This window comes from Camelina sativa, chromosome 6, assembly GCF_000633955.1.
Source record: "Camelina sativa cultivar DH55 chromosome 6, Cs, whole genome shotgun sequence".
Classification (NCBI taxonomy): Eukaryota; Viridiplantae; Streptophyta; class Magnoliopsida; order Brassicales; family Brassicaceae; genus Camelina; species Camelina sativa.
In genome coordinates this window covers 1,911,077-1,921,894 of record NC_025690.1, presented here as the reverse complement: position 1 = coordinate 1,921,894, position 10,818 = coordinate 1,911,077, and the positions used below count along the sequence as shown (strand labels likewise).

The window sequence follows — 10,818 nt, the reverse complement described above, 5'->3', positions numbered from 1 at the left end:
TACAGTCTCTCGAAGGTATTTTTTGGAGAAGGTTCTTTCTGATACTCTTTGATAAATGGCGTCACAAGACTAATTGAAACGTGTTTTCTTTTGGTTATATCATATTTTTAAAAAATATATACTTTGTGTTCTTTTGAGTGTATGCAACTATTGAGGAATGAGTTCTCTCTTTTGTGACCAAAAAATGTCTTTGAAGCAAAAAAAAAAATAATAATGTTGCTAAGCTTTTTATATGGTACCTGACCTCGTAATATATAAGAATGCTATACAAACCTGTGTGTGGCAAACAAACAAACAAAAACAAGAGACAAATCATTAGTTGAATCACGTCTCCTCGGTTTTCATTTGGATCCAACTACCATTAGATGATCCAACTCCATATTCTCTCTTTTTACGACTAAAGAAACCAACAAAATACCCCAAAATCACTCCCAAAACCATCACACTTGCTCCTTCAATGTACCACAAGACTGCAATATCAGATTCAGATCCAAATTTGTCGTCTTTACCATCATCATCACTACCGCTAATGACTTCCCCAGAAGCCAAAATCTCAACCACATCATGAAGTTCCCCGTCGTGGTTTCCAACAAACGAAAGAGTGAGTCTTTCCTTATTAGCAACCAAACGAGTGTACCCAAACTCGCCTCCACGATACATTGAGTTTGCAGGCTGAGGAAATATCGGGACATCCTGGTGATTAGGTCTCGGTTCCCATGTAGGTTGCGTATCTTTACCAGCCATACCAATCACAAGATGAACAGGGCTTCCTTGCCAACGTTCACCACAAGTGTTGTTACTAATGGGACAAAACCTTTCGTAATTATGAACATGTCCCCATAAAGCAACCGTAACATTGTTCTTCACTAACAATGGTTCCAAATGCTCGATCATCCTCTGCCTTATCTCAGCATCTCTAATCTTCCTACTCGTAGTGTACATCGGTCTATGACCTTGTAACACAACAAACGGTGTCTTGCTCCTATTCACAGACTCTAGATCACTCTTCAAAAAGCTATACTGCTTCCCTCCTTTAAGAAACTCAGTCTCTGTCGAAATATAAACGAAATGAACCGAACCCATATCATAAGAATAGTAAAGGTTCCGAGTATGAGGTCCCTGAACCATACCCGTGGCTTCAGATGAATTACCAGGCATATTAAACTTAACACTATACGGTACACCACATTCACCACCACTATCTTTACCATAAATATAAGCAGACCAATCTGGTTTCCACGGCTGGTTAGGCCAATCATACTCATGGTTACCAATACACACATGGTATGGTACTCTAGATGCAATTGGCTCAATCTGAGCAAAGAACTCATCCCAAATCCACGAGTAACCTTTCGCATAACTTATATCTCCAATGTGAGATACTATAGCTGCCTTATCCTCACCTAAAGCTTCAATGTCTCTTAGAATCCACTTCACAGTTGATAAACTCTCATCTTCACCACGTATGAATGTTCTGTAAGGTGTAGAACAACCCATATCTCCAAACATGAAAGCTAACGTTTCTTCTGAGCTCTCGTTTCTTGAAACAAAGCTATGGACTTCACTCCATCCTTTCAAATCACTCCCAACCTGATTAAACCAATTCAAATTTGTTTCAAAAACTCAACCTTTTGATTCGAAACAACCCTTAAAGATTCGATTTTTTACCTGATAAAAGTAGTTAATCCCTTGTTTCAGATCCTTCATCACAGCGTCAAAGGTCCAACCTGGATCTCTCCATCCGATTGTCGTATTCGCCGGCGCGTGACACATATGTTCCCTCTCGTACCTAACTCCACGCGCCACCGCGACGTTATCGAGCTTCTCCTTAACCTCGCCGTATCGAGCTTCTCGTTCCTCTCCATCTCCGGTTACAAACATCACTCTCATCTCGTTGGTATTGTCTGTGTAACCCAAATGAATCTGCTCCGGTCGGTTAGCAGCAAACCGGAAATTTAACTGGTTTGATTCGGTTAAAAGATGGCGGGTTCCGGGTAACGGGTTGTGATCATGGTCTAGGTGTTTCGGGTTGATCTCGGATTGGGTCCAATGAAAGATCCGGAAAGAGTAATTTGAGCGGAGATTGGTTAAGGGAAGTGAAATCGAACCCGACCCGGATTGCCAATCGGGCGAATCGGATAAGAATTTGTAGCCGATGAAGTGATCGTGACGTGATTCCGGCGGTGAGTAGATTCCTAACCAATCGAGATCGGACGGTGACTCGACGCCGGACCATTTGATTACGACTGTATCGCCGGATCGGTTTAATGTTTGGGGAGAGAATGAGATCGTGGGTTTGGAATAAACAGAGGAGGTGATGAAGATGAAGATGAAGAGAGAGTAAACGGCGATCATGATGACGGTGGCTGACACGGCGGAGGATGGTCGTTAGTCAAAAAAGTCAACTTTTTTTATTTATGAGTTTGAGTTTGGTTTGGTTTTGTTTGGGGTTTAGAAGAGTTTTGAGTTATTATGAAGTCATTGTTTTCAAAGACTTTGGAACCGAACTTGATTTATGACTTTTCACCTTCAAAATATCTATGCTATTTTTCAATAATAAAATAAAAACATTATGGTATGAAACCATTAGTTAATTTCTAAATTTAAGGTTTTAGCAATAATTAAGTTGTTAAGGTATATTTTGGCAATCATTGTTAAATCAAAACATGATTTATATATATTTTTTTGCAAGTGTTTTTAGCAATAACTAAGTTGTTAATATATGTAGAATATGCTTAATGGAATGCTTTGTGTCTGTATCAGACACAAATCTTATGGTATAACACAATCGAAAGCACAAAATTAGAGTATGAATCAAAGAGTTAGTAAGGGTGAAATAATGTAACAGGGGAGATTCAAAGGGGTGACCTGAGAACACAAACTCAATGATTTCAAATGACAATGTAAAGAAACCAGAGGATCTGTGTTCTCATGACACGTCTTTGATATTTCACCTCCTGTTGATTTCTCTTATCTTCTCCATACTTACTTTTAAGTTCCACTCTTTTTTTCACATAAATAATTAGTTTCACCATATACAAATTTATACGGTTTCAGTTTCTTCTTATTGGTCTTAGATTTTTTTGTTCACTTGTGTTCTGTCATAATAATGTGGTCATCTTGTTGACAAAAAAAAATCATTAACAAAGTGTGGTCATCTTCACCACATCCTTTTCTGATTACCCACGACATCGTTTCAATAGAAATGATTTCATACAAAGCTGGGCCCAAAAATTATATCTATAAGTGGGCTATTGATGTGCCCTTAAGGGCTTGCTTCTCCACTGATAAAGCCTATCCAAAATTCATCTAACGTACGCTACTATTTAAATAGTTTAATTACTCCGCCGACAAAATCATAAAATGGTGAAGAGTTGAGGACCTTGAGGTTAGGTGGCATGAGGACCCTTTTATCCGTGCCACTCATCAAAGCTTCAACCAATCGATAATTTAAGTGTAGTGTTCGCTCTACGTACTCTACATTTATGATCAAGAATCCAAGATTATACTAGCATTTATGTAGGTATAGGTATATGTTATGAACTTATGATCAAGAAACAAAGAATACTCACCAATGGTCAAAATGTAGGTGAAATGATTAAACTTTACCAAGACCGGTTCTGACGGTCGAGCTTGTAAGAAATGGTCAAAATGTAACTAAGCATTCATGTAACAAAATACACCAAGAAAAAAAAAGAGCCGTATATAATAAATTCACACCATTAAAAGTAGATCAATGGCGTAAGAAGCGTGACTATAAATATCCCATTATCTAGTGGATAAAGATGAAGGGAACAAACATAAAACTAGTGGACAAAGAAATAAAGAAAAACACTAATTTCTGAATTTTCAATAAATACCCTACGCATAACTTTGTTATTGTTACATTTTCCAAATTCAAGACAAGAAAAAACTTTTTTCTTTAAGACAAAGAAAGACAAAAGAAACATCGAACATGGATTTCTTCACCGATCAAGTAAAGAAGAAGTTCTCCGACAAGAAACCGGAGAGCTCGGACCCGGAGCCCAACCACAACAAGAACACACCAGATCACACCGAGCCAACGACACATAAACCGGTTTCCAACACCGATCCAACAGCACATAGGCCAGCTTCCAACGCTGAGCTCATGGCTAGTGCCAAGATCGTAGCCGAAGCTGCTCAAGCCGCTGCTCGTAACGAGTCAGACAAGCTGGACAAAGCAAAAGTCGCCGGAGCCACCGCTGATATCCTTGACGCCGCTTCTAGATATGGCAAGCTCGATGAAAAGAGCGGTGTCGGTCAGTACCTCGAGAAAGCTGAACAATATCTCCACAAGTACGAAACTTCCCACTCTCACTCCTCCGGCGGTGGAAGCCACGGTACTGCTGGCACCGGTGGAAGCCACGGTGGTGTTGCAACCGGGGGAAGCCACGGCGGTGTTGGAACCGGGGGAAGCCACGGTGGTGGAGCTGGAGCACCGGCGTCTAAGAAAGAAGATGAGAAGTCCGGAGGTGGCCATGGGTTTGGAGATTATGCTAAGATGGCTCAAGGTTTCATGAAATGATCGATTAACGTTTTAATTAGTAGAGTAACAATAATGATGTCAGTGATTATCTTCTATAATTACTTTTAGTAAGCAGTTGTTTTATGAATTAGTCACTGTTGGATACTTGGATTTGTGTATGGTTGAGTTGAGGAACATTATGATGATGTTAGGTACTTTCTCAATTTCTAGAAAAAGTATTTTCTAGGTATTTTTTCTTGTTCTTTAAAAATATAATTTCAAAAACTTTTTAATGCATTTTTATAAATTAATGAAACAGGACTTCAAATAGCAAGAAAATGTTCAAAGATCTTAGTTTAGTTAGAGAGGTAGAGTAATGCATGGAATTAACCAAACCAAGAGGGCTAACTTACAAGTGGCTTGAACAGAACGCGTAAATGTGATGAACATTTTAATCAAAGCTTGGTTTAGTTTTTGTAATCATGTCTCAGTACTCTTTCTTAAATAAGTTTTAAGGGTTCAAGGAAAATTAATGAATCTTTTTATCAAGACCTTCGAGGCTTACATACAGTCAGTTCTGATGATTTCTCACAAGAAACCGCATCAAAAATATATAAACAAAAAAGAAGTAGAAGAGGGCTCATATTCTACTAATACACTTCCCTTGATTACGTCACAACATTTGGTTTTGCTGATTTGCTTCTCTTGAATCGGAAAATATAATCATATGGCGACCTAACTTCTTCCTCAAGTCCAATTAATTCTATAACTCTCTGCACCTCCTTAACAATTTCCTTGATAGAATCGGATTCAACGCTGCCAAAAAATTGTACACTTCAATCCATCAAACATCCTTTCATACATTTGAGCACATAAAAAAGTATATATACTAGTTCAGAGTGGACAATACCTGTAGTTCTTTACAGAACAACCCATCTTATTGCCTATACCCACCAAGGCATCTTTCCATTTCATGATCTGATCTCCACTAGAAGCTTCGGCGAGCTTCCAGAAATTTTTACCAAACTCACTGCCACCTGTTGGTGTTTTAACGTCCCCCTGCCTCCACCTTGTAGAATATTGGAATGACACTTAGCTTTCGTAGATCCGCAAGTTTCTTCATCTTAACCAACTCATCCATACACCACCTAGATTCTGGATATCTATATTTCAGAAAATGACTATGATTATTATGATTCTTGAGTCTGATGTCTTATATTTTGTTGTCGTTGATAATCTAGTATACCACAATACACACCTAGAGATTGAGAAGGTGAAAGAAATAGTATACAAACCTAGTAGAGAAGATTGCGAGTGCAATGCTCGACTCTTCGATTCTTACAAATAGATTTTTAAGGTCTTTGCCTCGCTGTTCGTATGTGTCTACGAACAACTTGATGTTGTGCCTCTCCAAGGCATCACCTAGGTGACTGACAAAATTGTAGCGCAGTTCCCCTCCCCGGAAATTCAAGAACACTTGATGGACCTTCTTAGCCGGAGGAGAGACCGTCAGATATGAAACGAACAAGGAATGGAAAGTTGTGAAATGACGACGAATTAGAAATGTGGCCTTGTTTGTTTGCGTCTCACCGGAAACGGAGGAGGACAAACTCGAGTTCGTCTGAACGTTGTTGAAGCAGCGACAGGACTCACAGAGGCCACTGGCACTGGTATTTGTTACCTTTGAGTTTTCTAAAGAGACTGATGATGATATGATTTTGCCAGTGAGAGCCAGAAAGAGGATGATGCCTACGATCATGTTCTTGAGATAGGTATGCGGTGGTTTCTTGCGGTTCGTATCTATTGCTTCCTCTGTAATAAATAATCCCTGAAAAGGAAATCAAGATCATCTTTAATAAGTCCAACAACACATGTTAGAGCTTATATAAGATTCAAGGTATCCACAAAATGAAACATATAACAGAGCAGAGCACAGTTCTCTTGCAGAGATGTCAACATGAAATTCTGGTCGGAAATCAAACCTGCGCATTAGGAGGACAGTTGTTGTCACTGATCACCGTGTTTGGGGCCAATACCTCCTCACACGGGGAGAGTTCTTCATCAAGACCACCTTCTTGTTCACCCGTATAACTTACGTGACAGATAACATAGGAACTCCTAACAAAGTCCGCCTTTTACAGCAAAATAAAACTCTGTAACAATTTGGCACAAAATTCAAATGAAACGGAAAGAAAGGTAAGCATTTGAAAATTGTTGGTTACCTGATCATTCAAGAAAGCGACATGGAGCTCGTACATAATCCAAGGAGTCAAAACCCTATTATCACCTTGATAATACTTACGCGTCCTCACAGCCACGATCCCATTGCTAACTCTCTCAGAATCGGTTAGCCACTCAGAATCGGTAAGCCAAACAGTTTCGATGACCCCATCAGCACCTTTAGTAAGTCTCCATGAGCCAGAGCTAGTCCTCTTTTTCACAGACCTGTACTCCTTTCGATCGAACTTGTACACAGCTTCTTTCAATTCGATATTCCGTGCTGCCTTACACCACTCCAAACAGAATTTAAAAAAAAAAAAAAAAAAAAANAAAAAAGCAGATATGATCGAGTATGAGAAAGATCACCGACACGACACGGCCTTGGGATTTGTAATGAGAAAGAAGAAAACTTACATGGTGGCTCGCGTCTGACGCGCCCTTTCTTTCCCAGATCCAGTTCCACCATTTTTTTTTTCCTCTCTCTCTCTCGATGGTTCCTACTTCCCCACTCACTCCCAAGATTAAAAAATGATTAATAGAGTGAATGTGATGATGAATTGAATTGATGCTTTTATAAAGAGGGGGAAAAAAGTCAATTAAGGTGTGTACCCAAAATCGATTGTACGTGGGTTGTGTTACGTACGGCTCGCGTCACATTTAGAAGGGTTGGTACGTGCTAGTAGAAGATTTTGTTTTAGGAATTTGGGATTCTATTTGTTTTTTTTTTTGTTTATCAATAAAATATGATCAGCAGCATGTACCTGCCAATTGGAAAAGATATACCTTATTAATCTATATATAATAATAATTCCAAAAAAATGTGACAAACCGTTGTGTTTTTTCAATTGTACATTTTGAATATTTTTCGAAAAGGCGTGATAGATCATTAAAACGGTTATTTATGAAAAGTTACAACTGTTCACTACAACTGTAGAGGTGTGATTATTGGAACATTCATATCTTTCGAAATCTATATATATTTGTCAGTTTGAACTGTTTTCATTTTTTTTGCAATGACACAAAATCAACTGAAATTTCGATCTCAACGGTTTATACATTTTTCTAAATTATTTTCTAGCATTCATTCTTTTAAAAGTAAAGAAATTCCTCCAATTCTTGATTTAACAAAAGATTTTTGGAATGATGAATATAATAGCAATCCGAATAAATGCCACCAAAAGTTGTGTTTTTTCAAAAGTTGCAACTGTTCATTGTAGAGTTGTGTTTATTCGAATATTCATATCTTTTAAAATTTATATATATTTGTCTGTTTGAACTGTTTTCATTTTTGTGCCATGATACAAAATAATTAAAACTTTCAATCTCAACGATTTTTACAGCTTTCTAAATTATTTCTAGCATTCATTCTTTTAAAAGTAAAGAAATTCCTCCAATTTTTTATTTAACAAAAGATTTTTGGAATGATGAATCTAATTTACAACTCTTAGTTAATTTTAAATATAAAAATTAATGAAAATACCTGAAGTTTTTTTTTCCAAGAGTTAAATGGATTATATAGTGAGTTTTTGAATTTGACTTTTCAATATGGTAATAAAGATGCCTTCTATTTAAAAGTAGTTTATATGAGTTATTAGGTATAAATATAATCAACTGCAGACACAACAGTTGTAAATTTTCGTAGTACCTTTTCGTAATTTTTTTGTTTTTATTTGTTTTTTTGAAAAAAAAAACTAAAACGGTTGTATCAATTCATTGTAGAGTTGTGTCTTTTACTATATTTTATTGATATTTTTTCATCATAAATTTTCGTTCTAATAGGTGTGTCTATTTAAATAGTCATGTATTTTGAACTCTCTTTATATTTGTCTCTTCATTAGTAACTAACAAGTTCATTTAAACAAATTTTTCATTTTATGTTGGATCTAAATAATTGAATATTAATATCTAATATTCAACGTTATTCTATAATCTAACTAAAATTTTAGAAATGGTTATAACAATAGAGAAATTTAATATAACTTAATAAAAAATTTACATTTGCGTCTATTTATCGTAAGTTTTCTTTAAAAAATAGTTTAATATTTAAATATAATAATAACAATTTGAATAAATGCGAACAACAGTTGCGATCTTTCGTAGTATTTTTTCTAAAAAAATTGTTTTTATTGTTTTAAAAAAAACTCAAACAGTTGTATCTGTTCATTGTAGAGTTGTGTCTTTTCACTATATTTTATTCATATTTTTTCATCACAATTTTCGTTCTAGTAGGTGTGTCTATTTAAATAGTCATGTCTTTTGAACTTTCTATATATTTGTCTCTTTATCAATAACTAACAAATCATTGTTCGTTGAAACAAATTTTCCGTTTTATGTTGAATCTAAATAATTTGGATATTAATAACTAATATTTAATAGAAAATTATATTTACTCATTATAACCATTAGTTCAATGTTCTCAGTTAGGATCACTTTGTCATAATGTTTTTTTAATTGTATATCTTTACCATAATTCTTCATAAAATATTATATATTTCTAATACTTTTAACAATTATTTTTGCAAAGTTGCGTCTATTCTATATAATATTTTTTGTTAGAAGTTTTTATATTGATGGTTGTGTTTTTAGTAACAGTTTATGTTTAATGTTTATGTTTTCAAACTATTTTATTACATTTAAATGATTTTATAGTATACTAGAATTTAGATCCGCGCATGCGCGGGATTTTATTTTTTTATAATCAATATAAGTATTGAGCTCAAATATAATTATTCAAACTTTTGAGTATAAATCTATATAAACACTAAACTTACTTTACTAAGTGATATATTGTTGAAGATAATATTTATTTGTTATATCTATTTGCGTGAGATTTTATTTAAATTTTTTATCAATAAGAATCATTGAATATAAATACAATTATTTCAAGATTAAAAGATAAATCTGTATAAAGACTACTTATTTTACTAATCTATATATATGTCATATATTGTCTAGTGTTGAAATAATATTTTTCTGACAAATCAACATTATATCACATGATAACAAAAAATGACTTAAGAACCTCACTGGAAAAGTAAACAATATTGTCGACAATTTTCTGACTTTTTATCCTTAGAAGAGTTCATTCTATAATCATATCCCATGAAAACATCTTTTTAAAAGTTCTAACGTCGAATGTCGATTGTTGACCTAATTATATAGACCATTTAAACATATTGATATCCCACATTAAATGCAAATATACAAAGTTTGATGAACAATTTTAGTGTTATATCGCTACAATGTGGTTGTCCAAGTGCATCATATGCCATAATAGAATTTCGACCAAGTCAAGAATATCTAAATGGAGAAACGTTTAAACCTTACAATGAATATCCGTTCACTAAAAAACATGTTCACACTAAATTGATTTTTTGAAGATGTTCTTTTTTTCTATATTTTCTAACCATTGATTTTGTTTTTTAGATGGATTATCTTTTCCAAATTATTTTTCATAGTTTTTCCAAAAAAAAATGTGACCCTTACAATATCTTTGTTTTAGATTAAAACTTTTATATTGAGTTAAGTAATTAATTTTTTTTTTGTCATCATTGAATCGACAAGATCAATCTCTACTACGCAGGGTAACACAACTTAGTGGAGTCAAACTATGGTGGGTTCAGTAGTAGAAGTAGTGCTGTAACCACATGACTAAAGATATTTCCCTAATTTTTTTTTATAAGTGAAATTTAATAATAAATCTTTGTAGTATATGTTTCTTAGAAACTAATATTCCATTAAAATTTTTTTTTCTATTTAGATTTTTCTAAATACAATTACATAAAAAAGTTTTTACTCCACCATGCATTAAAATCTTACTTATATTCTAAAACTCATTAAACCATTATAATTTTTGGAATATGATAATTTTTGGTTATAATTTGAATAATAACACTAGTACTATAACAAATTCATAGTATTATTATTTTAAATTTTTTTTTTTATTTTACTTAATTCATTTTTATATATTTCTTATTTTTATTATTTACTAAAAAAGTTTATATTATTTTTATAGTATTTTAAAATTTAATTAATTTTATTTACTTCGTTTTTATTTATTTTTAAGTATTATTAATTATAAATAATAAGTAAACAATTAGTGATTATTTAAA

The 10,818-nt window shown here is 34.1% G+C and overlaps 2 protein-coding genes and 1 non-coding gene across 3 annotated transcripts; 1 reads left to right on the top strand and 2 right to left on the bottom strand.

The window, feature by feature from the left end:
- On the bottom strand, window positions 204-2,488 carry LOC104790111 (probable inactive purple acid phosphatase 9). The gene is made up of 2 exons (XM_010515814.2): window positions 1,669-2,488; window positions 204-1,590 (listed from the first exon to the last, which is right to left on the bottom strand). Exons 1-2 carry the CDS (start codon window positions 2,353-2,355, stop codon window positions 325-327), a joined length of 1,953 nt encoding a protein of 650 aa, XP_010514116.1. The 5' UTR covers window positions 2,356-2,488; the 3' UTR covers window positions 204-324.
- On the top strand, window positions 3,799-4,779 carry LOC104790110 (nodulin-related protein 1-like). Its single transcript, XM_010515813.2, has one exon. The coding sequence runs from the start codon at window positions 3,956-3,958 to the stop codon at window positions 4,544-4,546; it is 591 nt and encodes a 196-aa protein (XP_010514115.1). The 5' UTR covers window positions 3,799-3,955; the 3' UTR covers window positions 4,547-4,779.
- LOC104790109 lies at window positions 4,992-7,263 on the bottom strand. The gene is made up of 6 exons (XR_002038556.1): window positions 7,121-7,263; window positions 6,709-6,986; window positions 6,469-6,618; window positions 5,782-6,314; window positions 5,397-5,649; window positions 4,992-5,302 (listed from the first exon to the last, which is right to left on the bottom strand). It is a non-coding gene; the product is annotated as an uncharacterized LOC104790109 (transcript).

What these genes read in the sequence shown, in the direction of transcription:
- LOC104790111 (XM_010515814.2), bottom strand. Translation starts at nt 2,355, where the DNA reads ATGATCGCCGTTTACTCTCTCTTCATCTTCATCTTCATCACCTCCTCT. An exon ending in GGATTAACTACTTTTATCAG is followed by an intron (nt 1,591 to 1,668) that starts GTAAAAAATCGA and finishes TGGTTTAATCAG; the next exon opens with GTTGGGAGTGATTTGAAAGG.
- LOC104790110 (XM_010515813.2), top strand. Translation starts at nt 3,956, where the DNA reads ATGGATTTCTTCACCGATCAAGTAAAGAAGAAGTTCTCCGACAAGAAA.